At 36.0% G+C, this 18,663-nt stretch overlaps 1 protein-coding gene across 1 annotated transcript in view; it reads left to right on the top strand.

The window, feature by feature from the left end:
- Positions 1-18,663, top strand: part of LOC115215509 (collagen alpha-1(I) chain) — a 201,845-nt gene that overhangs the window by 158,869 nt on the left and 24,313 nt on the right. Inside the window, exons 45-50 of the mRNA XM_029784672.2 lie at positions 2,266-2,373; positions 4,027-4,134; positions 5,593-5,646; positions 8,419-8,472; positions 12,973-13,026; positions 16,129-16,236. Of these exons, the coding sequence (XP_029640532.1) occupies positions 2,266-2,373; positions 4,027-4,134; positions 5,593-5,646; positions 8,419-8,472; positions 12,973-13,026; positions 16,129-16,236 (486 nt within the window). The remainder of the gene's footprint in view (positions 1-2,265; positions 2,374-4,026; positions 4,135-5,592; positions 5,647-8,418; positions 8,473-12,972; positions 13,027-16,128; positions 16,237-18,663) is intronic.

Genomic DNA, 18,663 nt, shown 5'->3' with positions numbered 1-18,663 from the left:
ACCTTCAAAGGATATCTTGGTGCATAGTTTGGAAATCAAAGAGCATCTCTAGGTTGATCCACTACATCTTTGCATTGAGAGATCACAGCTCCAGCGCTACAGATACATGATAAGAATGTTGCAGGAAAGAGCCATTGCAAGATGACGTCTTCATGTCGAGACAACCAGCAGGAGACTTAGAGGTAGACCAAGAATGAGACGGTTGAATAATATCCAGAGTCTCTGATATGATGCTTAGGAGGAGATACCTGAGGACACTACTATCACGGTCCCTACCAGTTTAATGCTAACATTTACTTTCACTTTTCCTACTACCATGACTTTTGTTTTCTTAGGGTTGAGATAAAGACCATGTGTATTTGATACTGTTTCGATTATCATTTCTTGTAGTCCAGTTTCAGTCTTGCCAAGTAGAGCAGCGTTGTCTGGAAACCTTAAATTAGAGGAATGCAAGCCACGTATTTTGATGCCATCTTCTCTCTGTATTGCTGCCCACTTTATCTACTCAGTGTAGATGTTGAACAGGCATGGAGAAAGAATTCAGCCCTGATGAACTCCTATTTTTGAACTGGGAGTTTGGGGGTCAATGAGGATATTGATGTTGCAACTATTTTTGAGTGTATGCTTGTTTTTTTTTTGTTTTTTTTTTTGTTTCTGATTTGAGTGAAAGAGATTTGTTCTTAGGGTGTTAATGTCGTGCTCTGGAGTGATTTTACACACATACACACATCAGGGGGCTGTTAGAAAATGGCCTTTTTTGTTTTCATGCAGTGACATATATTGAAATAGTTAAACCTGTAGCAACAAATTGTGTCACCAATATGTCCAAATTCTGAATTATTGACCACATGGCCATAAGCTCAAACCTTACTGTATACAAGACATGTAGCAGCTGTATACTTTCACATGTCTTTCATGCCTAGTATTTTTATGCTGTTGTGTAAGCAGTTTAAAGATGTGGTCAGTCTACAACACATTACACTACACAATTCACTGCTTCTTGTTTTTTTTTTTTTGTAGTTTATTGTGTTTCTTGCTGTGAGATTTGGGACCCAAGTAGGATTTGGTATATGTCATAATTGGTCTACGGCATTATTTGTAACACCATAGTTGCTGTTTCTTTGTATAAATCAAAAGTAGAGCTTGCTCTAAGTATGTTTGTGAGGCAAATCACTTTCACTGATGTGTCTTCTGTGTGAAATGTGAGTATTGAAGAGGTATTTGCAAGTAACTAACTGCTTTTGCCTTCGGTATATGTGTGTTATGTTGATGTTGTTAATTGTGAGAACTGATTATATTTGATATTTTCTAGTGTTGCTCATCATTATCATCATCATCATCATCATCATCATCAACATCATTTAAAGCCCGCTTTCCATGCTGCCATGGGTTAGATGGTTTAGCTTGAACTGGTAAGCAGGAGGGCTGCACCAGGTTTTATTCTAAGTTGGCATGGTATCAATGGCTGGATACCCTTCCTTATGCCAATCACTCTAAGAGTGTAATGGGTGCTTTTACATGCCTCTGACAAGGGTGCCACTTGCATGACACCAGCGATGGCCATAGTTATGATTTCACGGGTGCTGTTCACATAACTGGCAACAGCTCTGACTATGATTTCACTTGACATCATAATCATAGCTATTACCTGTATCATGTGAATGGCACCTGTGAATGTGCATTTGTGACTGTTGCTGGTAGCATGAGCTTCAAACATCAGGCCACATGGATATGATGACAAGTGACCGAGACCGGTGGCGATATGCTGTGCTTGAGAAGACTGGTCAAGCCAAGTGAAATAATACAGTGCATGTTACAAGTGCTACTTTAAGTCCATGTTAAACAGATTTCTATGTGAATTAGTTGTTATGCAGCAGTGTCTGAAGAATACAAGAAGACTGTGTGTATGATGTTTTCTGCATGCAAGACTGTCTGTCTGTGGAGGAATAGGGAGATCATGTAAGTATAAGATAAAAAGAGTAGATGAAGGGACATTTGAGAAACTGCAAGTTCTGGAAGTATCATTCTTGTGGCAGCAAGGGAATTTGTGAGCCTGTATTTTATGTTATTTCTCAAGACTGTATTCTTTTTTTCTTTTTTTTTTTTAATATGTGGATCGTTGATGAAGAGTCAAAAACTTTTGCTACATTCATTAGTCACCTTGTTAAAGAGTTCATATGGTAGGAATGTGTGTGTTCATGCATGCATGTTCCATATAAATTTTGTGTAATAACTTACAATATATTCTAATTTTATTTATTTCAGGGACCACCTGGTGTAGCTGGAAATACTGGCCCTCAAGGACCATTGGGAGAGAAAGGCGCCCCTGGTCCCTCAGGACCTCCTGGTATACCCGGTAAAGAAGGAGAAGTTGTAAGTATTTGGCTGTTGGGGAAGTGAATTCAAGACAATAATATTCTTAAAATCATAAATTATATATTAACACGTGTCAAGTCAAATGTTGATATATTCCATCAGAAGTGAAGTGTTAATATAATGCATCAAAGGTTAAATATCAACAGATTCTGCCATCAGTCACATATTTATTAGCTCATATGTTAACATATTCTGTCAATAATTGCATGTTAGTATCTTCTTAGAGATCATTTGGTAACATATATGCCAAAGACGATCTGTAAATATATTTTACATGTCAAAAGTAAGACATATTCCATGTGTTAATATATTCTGTCAAGTGTCACATGGTAACATCATGCCTGACATGAAATATTAACATATTCTTTCAAAGGCCTACTTGTAAATATAATCCATTTGCCAGAGGTCACTTTATTGAAAAAGGTAGCAGGATGCAACAAAAATTTTAGGAAAATAGAAATAAGAAATAAGTGGAAATTTTACCGGTGAGTGTGTTACATTATAAGGCACAAAAAGAAAATGACTCTCTCCAGACATGACAGAATATGTTTCAACACACGAACTCACATAAAGAATCTTTCAAACCAAATCAAAAAACGAAATATACTGTTGGAGGTCGCATGCTAATGTATGCCCATCTCCTTGGTCATAAATGACCATGGGATTGCACCTCGAAGGCACAAGTCCTCAAAGTACCCTGCCAAAGCACAAGTCCTGTCCGGGTATGGTCGTTTGTGGAAGAACAGCAGTTGCCTATGCATACTAGCCTCCCCTCTCCATGCCAATGATGTTATCTAAAGAGAAGGCAAAGGCCAATACAGCTTGGCACCAGTGATGTCACAACTCATTTCCATAGGTGAGTGAACTGGAGCAATGTGGAATAAAGTGTTTTGCTCAAGAACACGATACACTGCCCAATCCAGGAATAAACTCACTACCTCATAATTTTGAGCCTGATATTCTAACCACTGAGCCATGCACCTTCTCCCCTAACTCATATATGTATCCTAGTAGTGGAAGAGTAAATCGTCACTTATCTGCTTAATTCTACATAAACCAAAGTTTACCTAGCACTTAACTGTATGAGCAATGTATTCCAGAGAAAGGAAGGTATTTATTGTTAATTTACTTATTACTTATGGAAAGTGCAAGGTCTTTTAGCTGCTGGGTGAAGTTATTTGTAGTGGATTAGCTTCCTATTCCAGAGAGGACAGCAATTTATACTACATTCTTTTATTTGTACAAAAAGCCATATTTATGCACCAACACAGAGAAGGCAAAGGCCAATACAGCTTGGCACCAGTGATGTCACAACTCATTTCCATAGGTGAGTGAACTGGAGCAATGTGGAATAAAGTGTTTTGCTCAAGAACACGATACACTGCCCAATCCAGGAAGGAGTTATCATGACATATCTCATTAGTCTTAATTCATTTTACAGGGGAAAAAAATGTTTCGAAGAAGACACTTTCACTTCTTTGAAGAACTGGAGGAAGAGGCCTTGCACAATTTTCAAATTATATATCAAATTGGAAAGAACAAATGTTCTCAGTGCAAAATATCTTACCCAAAATTCTTCTCAAATACCATCCATTCTTTTTCAGCCTCTCATCTTCTTTTTTTCTATTATTATTTACACTTATATTTCAGGGTCTTCCGGGTAATATTGGACAAAAAGGAGACATGGGTAAGACAGGTCTGCAAGGAAAAGTTGGTACCAGAGGACCACGAGGCCCTGATGGACCAAAAGGAGAACCTGTAAGTTTAAGATTTTGCTGTTGCTTTTCTGTTCAACCTCAGAGTCATTAGGAAATTTTTTTCATTTTTTTAGATATTTTTTATATATAACTTTATTGAATATGCTACATTGCCTTATGTTCTTAGTTCAAGTTTTACCATAGTTGACTCTGCCTGTCATCTTTATAGGTTTAATAAAGGGTTAGCTCAACAAACTTTAAACAGTGGTCACAAACAATATGTGGTTATAAAGCAACTTCATAACAACATGATTCTGTGTTCACTTTCACCAGGCAGCCTCTTGCGCATATGTATTCTGCTATAGTCTTACATTGTGGCTAGAATTTAATAAACAAAAACTATGCAGAAACCTCTCTATACACAAACATTCTTATACACACACTCGTACACGCACATTATATATGTACCTATACATACATGTATCTGTGTGTATGTAGGCTGCAAACATCAGAAAGAAAATCAAAAAACTAGTACATTTTGAATTAAGTCCTTTGTGATGCTTGTTCTGTACCAAGTTACAGGCACTCCCTTATGACCTCACTGTCAAGAAAGCAGTGAGTTAGTGATTGGCCAATTGGTACCTGTAACTAATGGTGCTCTTCTTCCCCAATCGATATACAAAAGTAATTGATATCTACATAAAATAACAGTTAAGTTGATGTGAAGTATGTGCAAAGTTTGCCATTGATGACAAGTTAGTTGTCTGTAAGTGGAAAAGAGAGAGAGAGAGAGAGAGAGAGACTAGGTGACCCTCTAAATGTTCAGCTGGAAAGACAGTTGCCATTTTAACAGTCTAATATCCTAAAAAGGAGAGACAATATTTTTGTAGTGGTCTCCTATCTAAAACTACCTTAAAAGCTGAACTAGGTCAGTAACAAGGGAATTGGATGAGTTTTGTAAACTGAACTCTTTATTGTCCAAGATGACGGCAAATTTGACAGATGACACATAATGGCAAGATTTTCAGGAACACAATTCTTCCATTAAGTAGGAGATGTTTGTAGTTAAGTGTTTGGAGGGATTAGGAAGGAGTGTCAACATTAGACAGCAAATTGGCGAAAAAATTGTGAAGAATAAAAAGCAGTTTCTCCAATTATGTAATAGCTTCCATACCTTGTGGTAGTTATCGTTTAGCTCCATGTCAACTCTGATTGAGTGGGCCTATGATCAAAGGCATTACAGGTGTGACAATCCATATTTTTTTCAGACATAGTCAACCTAGGACTACAATGATCAATAAATCTCTCATTTCTTTAAGATAGTAGAATGTGTGATACAAAAGAGATTTAGCTGCTATTTCTAGCTGATTATGCAATCATATAATGATTCCACGCTTAGCTTGTCACTCTTCCTGTTTATTCATATTTCAACAATAATAATCCCCATTATATATTACTACATCACCTATATATTATTTTAATATTGATTTATATATTTCTTCCTGTCATTTATTTTTAGGGTGTTGTTGGCTATCCTGGACCACCTGGACCACTCGGTAACGCTGGTGCAAAGGTAAGATAATTTTTTCCTTTATTTTTAAAATAATTTTTCCTCAACACTGTCCAGTATATTTTTCCACTTGTATGAAGTTAGGTGTGATTTAGGGGTGGTTTTCTTCTTATTACGGCATCATCAAGCAATCAGTGAGTGTGGTGGTGCTCAACACTCCTGTGACCTTTGTCACTTTGTCTTCCTAAGCTTAAAGTACACAATACCTCCTTTTTGGCATTTCTTGTGTTATTACCTCCACCTTAGCAAAGGCAGAGGTATTGTTTTCAGTCGTGTTTGTTTGTTTGTCCCTGGACAAGATATCTCAAGAACCACTGAATGGATTCAGATGAAACTTTCAGGGGTGTTTAGAGTCATGACTGGCATGAACTGATTAAATTATGGGATCAATCTAGTACCGAACAAGGATTCTGGATTATTTTTCCTGTTTTTTTTAAATTAATTTTTTGAGAGTGGTCAGGTTCATTTTTAGTATTCTTGTTTGTGAGAGCAGTCAGGTATATTTCAGATATTCTCATTTTAAAAATCCTCTCTGGCTAATCATTGAGAGGACATTGGTGTTGCCTTGATGGAGGTTTTGTGCTCTCTGAGTGCTCTTGTTTACGTTTAAATCTTTGTAATACCACTTAATACTGTCTATGATACTCTGGGGCATTGCAGCACCCTAGTTAGAAACTATGGCATGAAGTCAATTTTGGATGCTGCTACCCTACATCATATTCCTATTCTTTCTCTATTTCATATCCATTTGGTACTTCTGTTATTACTAAAACACAAACACCATGAGCTGCTACAGTTATGTATACCTTCTGCTCAAGTGAAGTATGACGGATGGAAAAGAAGCTTTTTACTGTGAGATGGTGTACAGCTTCCAAAATAAGAAACTTCTGTAAATTTTGACAGGAAATTGTGCAACCCCAGAATACTAATTATCCCTACCTTCTGGCTAAAAAATCTAAAATATAGGTGGAAGCATGGCTGTGTGGTAAGAAGTTTGCTTCTCAACCACATGGTTCCTGGTTCAGTTCCTCTGCATGGCACATTGGGCAAGTGTCTTCTACTATAGCCTCAGGCCAACCAAAGCCTTTTGAGTGGATCCAGTAGATGGAAACTGAAAGAAGCCCATCATATATTTATATACATATATATGCACATGCGTGTCTTTGTGTCTGTGTTTGCCCACCACCACCACCACCACTTAACAACCGATGTTGGTGTGTTCATGTCCCTGTAACTTAGTGATTTTGCAAAGGAAACTGATAGAATAAGTACTAGGCTTACAAAGAATAAGTCCTTCAAATGAAAAACCCTTTAAAGAGGTGCTCCAGCTTGGCCACAGTCAAATGACTGAAACAAGTGAAAGAGTGAAAGAAAAGAATAATACTTCTTTTGCATCTATGTTCTCACTGGCTGCCAGTCTAAAAATGAAGATGTTCAAATCCCACCTCCACTTTGTTACATGACATCACTTCCGACCTCGGCGGAATTTGAACTCAGAACGTAACGGCAGAGACGAAATACCACTAAGCATTTCACCTGGCGTGCTAACGATTCTGCCAGCTCGCCACCTTATCTACAGATATTCTATAGAAATTATAGCTGACATTGATTCTGTAACCCATTTTTCATCTTCAGTTTCATTGTTGTATACATTAGGTGTACTCGGACACAAAATGTCATAAAAGAATCAATGCTAACTACAATCTCTATAGAAAATCTCTTGAGAAAATCTTAACAAATGAATACTGCTAACACAGTATTGACTTCTGAAAGCATTTAATATAATTTGTAGTATATCATGGTTGCATAACGAAATATGGTGTCCCTACAGGTAATTAAGAAAATGTAAAATGTCAAATTAAATTTTTCAACAATATTCGGAGTAACATCCTACATCTTGGCTTCAAATCCAGCCTAGTCTGATTCCATGTTTTATTAATCTAGAGTGGCTAAAAAGAAAAACTCATTAAAATTTTGTGATTAATTCAGTAAATTATACTCAAATCTAGGACAAAATTATAGACGTTACAACTAGCAAACAGGTCTGTAATATTTTCTTTGCTCTGTTTTTTGTCTTTGTGGATAAGATTCACATCCACATCTATCTCAAGTCTCAGATGGTCTTCAAAGGACATGAGCACTACCCCTTTTCCAGACCAAACCATTAAAAAGGTTTTGAAAAACTTCTAAGCTTATATATATATAAATTTTTATAATTATGAGTATAATTATAATTAGGGTTCAGCAAAAATTTGCTTCACCACATACCGAAATTTAGAAATAGCAGTTAAAACTAACTATTTCATTACCATAAGAACATCTCTAGCAAAATAGTTAGTTTTAACTGCTGTTTCTAAATTTTGGTATGTGGTGAAGCAAATTTTTTGCTGAGCCCTAATTATAATTATATTCATAATTATAAACATTTTTGTTTAAGTTTACCGATAATAGTTCTTTTAACATACCGAACTACTTGGTAAAATTATTAATTGTTAATAAATTAATTAATTTTACCCTTTATTATTATTGATTATGTATATATATATATATATATATATACATGTATATATATGTATATAATACAATTTTACTGAACCTTCAGATTTTTATATGCTAGACCACTGGTGTGAAATCGATGTTAATTAGATTAATATCTAATTTCTCACCCTCGTTTTAAATTTAAATTTATATATATATATATATGTGTGTGTGTGTGTGTGTGTGTGTGTTTATCAGATGCCACAATTAATCATTTGTTGTTTTTCTTCTGTTTAGGGTGAAGCAGGCCGACCTGGTACTGATGGAAAAGATGGACCACAAGGACCTCTTGTAAGTAAAACATACTAAATGTACTTAATAAATGTTTTATAAATAGAATAAAATTAGCTTCACCACATAGTTTATTTTACTAATAAATATTTTGTTTTTACTCTTAAAATTTCTCTAAAATACCAATCCAAAAATGAATACCACAAACAGGTGTTTTCTGCTATAGTCCTTGTTTAATCGGATCTTTGTGAGTGATTTTGATTGACAGAACCATCATTTATATATTGTTGTGTGTGTGTGGTGTGTGTGTGTGTGTGTGTGTGTGTGTGAGTCTATCTGTGTATGCATGTGTCTGCATGTGTTTACTCCTTCTCTTAACATCATGAGGTGGTTGTAAATAAGCGACACCATTATGCAAAACATGGAGAAGTGGATGTTACAAAAATAATGATGATGAGATTTATAGGAGTGGCTGTGTGGTAAGTAGCTTGCTTACCAACCACGTGGTTCCGGGTTCAGTCCCACTGAGTGGCACCTTGGGCAAACGTCTTCTACTATAGCCTCGTGCCAACCAAAGCCTTGTGAGTGGATTTGGTAGACGGAAACTAAAAGAAGCTCGTCGTATATATGTATATATATGTGTATGTGTGTGTACATGTTTGTGTGTCTGTGTTTGTCCCCCCAACATTGCTTGACAACCGATGCTGGTGTTTCTACATCCCTGTAACTTAGCGGTTTGGCAAAAGAGACCGATAGAATAAGTACTGGGCTTACAACGAATAAGTCCTGGGGTCGATTTGCTCTACCAAAGGTGGTGCTCCAGCATGACCACTGTCAAATGACTGAAACAAGTAAAAGAGTGAAAGAGTATATATACATATATAGTAAAGGACCCACAAGCACTCAATCAAACTGAGTCCTCAACTTGTTCCATTAGCCAAAAGGCTTACAAGGCCCCAGCAGGCCTCAAGAGACATATTCATGTCCATAGAACATGATCAACATTTTATTTTAGTAAACCCTCATTTGTCGTTCATGACAAGAAAATCCATCATCATAAATATATAGAAGGTCTGAAAACCACCTGATGAATGTCCTTAGAAGTGACAAGAAACAATTGTAGTGGATAACTTAATTTTATTTAATTTATATAAAATTTTTTATGTATTGGATTAAGTCTTTCTTTGTTTGATTTGCATAATAGTGGTTTTGTCTCTAATTAATATTATATAATATTTTACTATAAAATTGGATTCAATCCTAAATCTGATTTTTCCCTGTAAATTTGGATTTATTCCCTAATATTTATTATTATATATATATATATATATATACGCAGAGTAGATGAAACCATGGCGACTGAAGAAGGGGAATTTTCCTTGTGTTATTTGTCCTGTACTCTATTTTTTCGTTGTTTAAGAAAAATGTCCAGTTGCTTGGTTTTGTGTTTATGTTTTCGTTTCTCATTGTATTCGACGTTTTTTTTGGAGTCCTATACCCATATATGCATGTATATATACATGTAGAGGTAGGTACATACATATATGTATGTATATATGCATATGTTTTATTTATTAATTTCTTATATATATATATATATATGTATGTATATATAGATATAAGTATATAGATTTATGCGTGTGTCTTTGTGTTAGTGTTTGCCCCCCCTCCCTGGCCATCGCTTGACAACCAGTATTGGTGTGTTTATGTCCCCGTAACTCAGCAGTTCAGCAAAAAAGGACTGATAGAATAAGTATAGAATAAGTACTAGGCTTACAAAGAATATGTCCTGGGATCAATTTCTTCAACTGAAGGCGGTGCTCCAGCATGGCCACAGTCAAATGACTGACACAAGTAGTAATAATAATAGTGATGATAATAATAATTATGATAATAATAATAATAATAATAATAATAATAATAATAATAATAATATAATAATAATAATAATCCTTGGATGGAATTTATAAATATTTTAATCTAATGATTATTATTACTATATTTACCCTATATTATATCGGTATAGTTCAGTGTGACCCCAAAACACTGGTACTGCCAGTTGACATCTTTAGGCTGTAGCTGGCATAATAGAACAGAGCTGAGTGCTTGTGTATCAACTTCTTAGCTAATGAAGTTCGTTGCATAACTTCCTCTTCCTTTGCTCTTACCTAATTTCAAATAATGCTCTGTTTTTAGAAGAATATGTATATTGAATTGTAACAGCAGTTTATTAGTATATATATATATATATATATATATATATATATATATATATATATATATATATATAATATATATATATATATATATATATATATATATAATATATGTATATATATATATATATATATATATATATGTATATATATATATATAAAATATTAGAAAAAAAACACTTTTATCAATTCAAAATGAATAAGTAAATTACACCATCTAGAAAATTACATATGATAGAAAAGTTAAAATTAAAATAACAATAAAAAGTAAAGATTAAGTAAATTACAAAAATAAAATGTATATAATATATAATATATATTATATAATGTATATAATACCTATTATCATCATCATCATCATCATCGTTTAGCGTCCACTTTCATGCTAGCATGGTTCAACTGGGGTCTGGGAAGCCAGAAAGCTGCACCAGGCTTATTTTTGTATTTTACTTAATCTTTACTTTTTAATTGTTATTTTAATTTTAACTTTTGTATCATATGTAATTTTCTAGATGGTGTAATTTAATTATTCATTTTGAATTGATAAAAGGTGGTTTTTTTCTAATATTTTATATATGTATTATATTGTGCGGAATTTGATTTAGTATTTCTAAATTGAATTCTTTTTCCTCGTAAGTTTGGATGTTATTCCCTCAAGTAATAATTATATATATATAATATATATATATATATATATACATACATACATACATACATACATACATACATACATACATACATACATACATACATACATATATGTGTGTGTGTGGCCTAGGAGGTTGGGGTGTTGAACTCAACTCACAATCACAAGATCATAGTTTCAGTTCCTAGACTGGGTGGTGCATTGTGTTCTTGAGCAGAGCACTTTATCTCATGTTCCTCTGCGATTCCTTCAACATTTGATGTGTGGTACACCATACACCTGTTCAGGCAACATCTATTTAATGAGAGGGTGTGCTACTGTACAGCACATACACTTGATCATTATAAACAAATCATTTGTGGAGGTCACTTGACAAAAGCTTAATGCTCATTTCTCATCTTCAGTGGGAGAGTCCATCATATATCATCATCGTTTAACGTCCGCTTTACATGCTGGCATGGGTTGGACGATTTGATTGAGGACTAATAGTTTCATGTAATGAAAATGACACAGACTGCATTTTATAACATGTCTGGTGCCTTCATGCAATCTTTAGGCTCTGAAGTAGCTCATAAAAGTATATGCATTAAACAATATTTATCTCTTGCCAGATGGAGTACTTTTTTTTTGTTGATCTTATCTTCACAGAACAGTATACCATGTTATACATACATACACACATACATACATACATACATGGTGGCTGCCCCCTCGTTATCGAGTATGGCCATTGCACGAAGCTTAATCAATGTTGTTATCATGCAATGCCTGTGCAAGATTTTTTTTGAAGTGAGGAAAGGCTGTGCACTGAGTCAGTCCCACTCACTAAGCAACAGCAGCCATAATCCGAAAAGAAGAACAAGTCAACATCATCGGTAACCACTGAGCCGCAGGTTTTATGTCAGAGTTATCCCAGTTACATGAGTTACCTTCTCCTAGAAGGATGCCCTAACAAATGCTAGGAGTCCTTCACTCCCAATGGTTTAACCGCACGATCGGGTATTCTGTGTAATTATTTCTATGTCCCCATACATGATACGTCCTTAAGACATTTATTGGATGGCTGTTGACTCTCAAGAGTTGCTCCGCCCTTTGACGGGTTTTGTTTTTCATCCCGCAGGGTGTCCAATAAACACCCTCCTCACCAAGCAAGCTTTGTAGGGTTGCCGGTTTAGTCACCGCCGACCCAACCATGCAACAGGTTGTACTGGGTTACATGTTACATACATACATACATACATATATATATATATGCATATATATATAGTTGAAATTTACCGAAAAATTAATGGAGAAGACAGTTGTATAAACAACAAGCAGGTGTATTAGTTTGATGCTCAGGAAGATGAGAAAGTCTTTTACATTTCGAGCACATGCTCTTCAACAGAGGAAACAAACAGAGAGAGAATAAAAAAACTGTGGATTTAATGATCAATCATGGCAACTCATATATATATAAATATATACATATATATATATATATTATATATATATATATATATATATATATATATATGATGATGGATGATAATGGGTGTAAACTTGTGGCCAAGGAAGACCATCACTGGTCATTACCCATGCTAAATACCAGTAGTGCTCAAGCACATGTATATCCTTTATTAAATTGACTTGACCTACAGCACCTTCTTCAATTACTTTATTTTTCCCTTTATGTATTCTTTACTTTTTATATTGTAGGGACCACCCGGTTCCCAAGGTGAAACTGGATTACCAGGTTTAACAGGAAAACAGGTAAACTTATTTTCTTCCATCTGTTTTTAAAATTTTTAATGAACAGCCTTGGAGATTATTAAAATAATAAATGCAATTTACCATATTTGATGGCATAAAAGATGCACAGGCATATCAGATGCAGTGCATATTTAGGAAAAAGATTTTAGAACATATTTAGGCTTATAATATAGGCCCAACTTCAGATATAGTATTCAGGATGCTTTTCAAGACAATTTTGGAGGAAAGAAGTGCATCCTATACGCCTTCAAATACCATATATAAATACCATTTCTATTTTAACAAATTCCAGAAAATAAATGTTAAATCACATTGTGATGTGGAAGACAATGTAGAAAATGAACCCACATTTATTTATGAGTTCTTGAATGAAGATTCATGACTTCAAATGATTTTTCTTTTTCTGTAATGGAGGAAATAATGATGAAATCTCATTTGAGAAAACGGATATCATTTTCCTAAAACACCAAATTAGTTAAAAGACACATTCATCTATGTGTAAAAACATTTATTCACCAGTCTGTACAAAGAATCATTGATTAGTTTACTAAAAGACTTACTTGTCTGCAAAATGTCTCACCAATCTAGAACAAATTTCATTGTTAAAAATCTCACTCACCAGTCAAGAGAGACTTATTGATCCTTATTAATCAGTTTATTCCAAGACTCACTAACCACAACAGATGAAAAGATTTGCCACAAGCCTGGATAAAGATTCAGCAGCACAAATTATAGTTGTATATTATCAATATATTTTATGTCTTACACAAATTTTACATATAGGTGCAGGAGTGGTTGTGTGGTAAGTAGCTTGCTTACCAAGCGCATGGTTCCAGCTTCAGTCCCACTGCGTGGCATCTTGGGCAAGTGTCTTCTACTATAGCCTCGGGCTGACCAAAGCCTTGTGAGTGGATTTGGTAGACGGAAACTGAAAGAAGCCCGTTGTATATGTGTGTGTATGTATATATATATATATATATATATATATATATATATAAATGTATATGTGTGTGTGGAGGCGCATGGATTATTGGTTAGGGTAATTGAACTTATAATTGTAAGGTTGTGGTTTCAAATCCTGGACCAGACGATGCATTGTGTTCTTGAGCAAAACACTTCATTTCACATTGTTCCAGTTCATTCAGCTGGCAAAAATGAGTAATCCTGCGACAAACCAGCATCCCATCCAGGTGGGGAATTTCTACGCCACTGAAACCGGGAAACTGGCCCTTATGAGCCTAGCATGGCTCGAGAAGGGACATCACTTACTATTACTTTATATATATGTGTGTGTGTGTGTGTGTGTATGTGTGTCTGTGTTTGTCCCCCCAACATTGCTTGACAACCAATGCTGGTGTGTTTGTATCCCCCGTAACTTAGCAGTTCGGCAAAAGAGACCAATAGAATAAGTACTAGGCTTACAAAGAATAAGTCCTGGGGTCCATTTGCCCGACTAAAGGTGGTGCTCCAGCATGGCCACAGCCAAATGACTGAAACAAGTAAAAGAGTAAATAGAGTGTAAAGCGTATATACATTTATTCATACATACATACATATGCACATACATACACATATATGTGTATGCTTGTAGGCATATGTATGTATGTGTACATGTATGTGTGTGTGGGGGGGCTCAAGACAAACTCAGCAAAATCTAAACTAGGAAGAAGACAATGACTCTGGTATCCTCAGAGACATAACTTTGTTTTATCGGCAGAGACACAAAAGAAGTATTGTGAAATTTAATTCTTTATTAGCCACTAGAGCCTGACATAGAAGAAGTATTGTGAAGCTACAGGCAGACTAATACTGAAGGCAAGCTATGAATGTGATTGATATACTGAAGCAATATGCACTGAGAGTGTGCAGAGAAACAGACTCTCTTAAATATTTGGCTGGTTCAATTGAAGTAATCAATAGCATCTGTTACCAAGGTGGCATGATGAGCAGAGGCAGTGGTTCTTTAGAAATTATAATTGCAAGGGTAAGAATAGGTTGGAAAAAGTTCAAGGAGCTATTGGAGGCACAATGGCTCAGTGGTTAAGGCAGCGGACTCGCGGTCGGAGGATCGCGGCTTCGATTCCAGACCGGGCGTTGTGTGTGCTTATTGAGCAAAAACACCTAAAAGCTCCACGAGGCTCCAGCAGGGGATGGTGGCAACTCCTGTTGTACTCTTTCGCTCTAACTTTCTCTCACTCTCTCTTCCTGTTTCTTGAGAAATGCTACGATGGACTGGAATTCCATCCAGTGGGGGGGGGGACATATACCCCACAGAAACCGGGAAACTGGGTCCATGAGCCTGGCTAGGCTTGAAAAGGGCGACATTTATCGTTTTTATTATCTCTATTGGCAACAAAAGTTTTCTCCTTCAGAGTGAAGGGTAAATTGTACGACACCTGTGTGAGAACGCAATGTTGCATGTTAGTAAAACCTGGGTTTGGAACTGCAAAAGACCTGTGAGGACTAGAAAGAAATGAAGTTAGCATGCTCCAGTGGTGAATGTATAATGTTAGTATGGGTAAATATCAGAGTACAAATGAACTGAGAAAAAAAACTGAGTTTAAAGGGAATCAGGTGTAGTGTGGAAGAGAGAAAGCTGCTCTGGTAAGAACATGTGATGTGGATTGACAATAACAACTGCTCAAAGAAATGCCAGAAACTCCATGTTAATGGAACCTGTGGTAAAGAGAAACAAAGGGAGGCTTGAAATGATGTAGTGGAGACTGATCTCATGGCAGAGATGATAAAGGATTATACTGGTTAGTGATATGTGGTGCTGCAGAAGACCCAAACATCCATGGTGAAACATATCCTGACACAAAGATAATGCTGAGAGGTTGAGACACTCTGTACTCTACGAGGCATCCAACATACATTTTGCTGCCCACACCCACTCACCCCTGTTCTTGACACTCTTTGAATCCTTTCAGTACCTGTGTTGCTCACCCCACCCCCATTTATTCCCCCACAAGGGCAAATATGCAAGCATGTAGGAAGGCTCTTTTTTTAGTATTTCTGTTAAATAATTGTCCAATAAAAGTTGATGATGTCTCTGCAAAATTATTTACATTTAGTCTTTATAATTGTTTGTTTTGTTCATAGGGACCAGCTGGTAGCCCTGGACTTCAAGGAGTTGCTGGAGAAATTGGCAAGAAAGGTGACCGTGGTCTTCCTGGACCTAGGGGACAGCAAGGCCCATCAGGACCTCCAGTAAGTATTATCATCCTCATTTCTTATTCTATTAGGTTGTCCGGAAAGTTCGTGCCGATTTATAGTAGCTTACCTTTCAACTTATTTTAGAACATGATTCAGTCCATAAAATAGGATTTGGCTACACCTCCATTTAGAGCACAGTTTAAGCTATCTTTTCATGGAAGAAGGTTTATGTTCCCATAACCTGTGTTAATTCTGTAACCCTTTAAAATGGAAGATATAAAGTTCCTTTCCGGCACTTGATGCTTTGGGAACCAGACAAAAATCGCTGCAGTTTGGCTGGGATGTGTTACCCCAACCTCCATATTCACCAGATATTGCTCCTTCAGGTGTCCACTTATTCAGGTCTCTGCAGAATAGTCTTAATGGTAAAAATTTCAATTCCTTGGAAGACATAAAAAGATACCTTGATGAATTCTTTGCCATGAAACCAACTCAATTCTGGGAAGAGGGTATTTTCTAGATAAAGGAAAGATGGAGATGCATTATGCAACAAAATGGTTCATATTTAGTTGATTAAAAATGTAATGGCAAGTATTTATTGAGTTTTTTTTCCTTTAAAAATTGGCATGAACTTTCCGGACAACCCAATAGTATAACTTTGAACACTTCATTTTATAGTGTTATGCCCTAATGTCATGATCTCCAGTAGTCATGGTGCATTACAGACCACATAAGGGCAGGATTATATAACAATCATCTTGTGCTCTTCAGTAACACCAAAATTATATAAATATCACTTGGGACCATTTGATGACACAAGGAATGTTTAACATTATTCCAATGCTGTTTAATAACACAGTAACTATATAACTTTCACCTGATGCTATATGGTGACACAGAAGGTATATAACATTCGCTTAGTGTTGCATAAAGATACAGAAATTATATGACGCTCACCTGGTACATTATGTATTATGAAATGGAAAGTTTATAGCAAAAATGATATACAGATTATATAAATATCCTATGCTGCTGTATAGTGATACAAGTACCATATAATAGTCACTTGAAAGATATTGACCCTGTTCTGAATTATACATCATCATCATCATCACCATTTAGCGTCCACTTTCCATGCTAGCATGGGTTGGACGGTTCAACTGGGGCCTGTGAAGCCAGAAGGCTGCATCAGGCCCAGTCTGATCTGGCAGTGTTTCTATGGCTGGATGCTCTTCCTAACGCCAGGATGCCCTTCATAACGCCAGGATGCCCTAGTAGTGATTTAATACCATGCAGTAATGTATTTTTTATTATGCTATGTGTGGCTCAGTGGTTAGAGCATCGGACTGACAGTAATGAGGTAGTGAGTTCAATTCCTGGACCAGAATGTGTGTTATGTTCTTGAGCAAGACACTTTACTTCATGTTGCTCCAGTTCACTCATCTGTAGAAATGAATTGCAATGTTACTAGTGCCTAGCTGTATCAGCATTTGCTTTTCCCTTGAATAACATCGGTGATGTGGAGAGGGGAGAGTTGTATGCATGGGTGACTGTTGGTCTTCCATAAACAACCATACCTGGACTTTTACCTCAGAAGGGAACCTACTAAGTGCAATCTAATGGTCATTAATGACTGAAGTGGGTCTTTAAACATCATCGTCATCACCGTTTAACGTCTGTTTTCCATGCTAGCATGGATTGGACGGTTCGACTGGGGTCTGTGTAGCCAGGAGGGTGCACCAGGCTCCAGTCTGATCTGGCAGTTTTTCTACAGCTGGATACCCTTCCTAATGCTAACCACTCCGTGAGTGTAGTGGGTGCTTTTTACATGTCACCGGCACAGGGGCCAGAGGAGGCTGGTAACAGCCATGATCAGTTGGTGCTTTTTACGTGCCACCGGCACGGGTATCACAACTATATTTTCTATTTGATTTTTATTTGATGTTGATGTACTTGACTCAATAGGTCTCCTCAAGCATGTGAATATAAAATGGTTGAATGCAATGCAATTGAACAGCCAGTCTGTGTTATGGAATAAATGGCTGCAGTAACTTATGGCCACATTAGAAAGAAACACCTGAATGTCATGAGATATAAAAAAGCACTTATGTGTCCTGTGACAGGTACCAAGTGAGCAAAGCAGTCAACTGGTATCACGAAACAAATGCCTGTACTACCTTCCTGCTATGCTATAAAGAATATATTAAGGCGGCGAGCTGGCAGAAACATTAGCATGCCAGGCAAAATGCTTAGCAGTATTTCGTCTGATGTTACGTTCTGAGTTCAAATTCAGCAGATATATAATTGTTAAATGTTTGCTGTCCTCTCTAACAATTATATATATATATATATATATATATATACATATATATACATATATATATATATACATATATATATATACATATATATATATATATATATATATATATATATATATATATATATATATATATATATATATATATACAAATATTTTAT

Source organism: Octopus sinensis, linkage group LG9 (assembly GCF_006345805.1).
Source record: "Octopus sinensis linkage group LG9, ASM634580v1, whole genome shotgun sequence".
Lineage (NCBI taxonomy): Eukaryota > Metazoa > Mollusca > Cephalopoda > Octopoda > Octopodidae > Octopus > Octopus sinensis.
The sequence above is the reverse complement of the archived record's forward strand: the minus strand, read 5'-3'. Positions and strand labels throughout refer to the sequence as shown.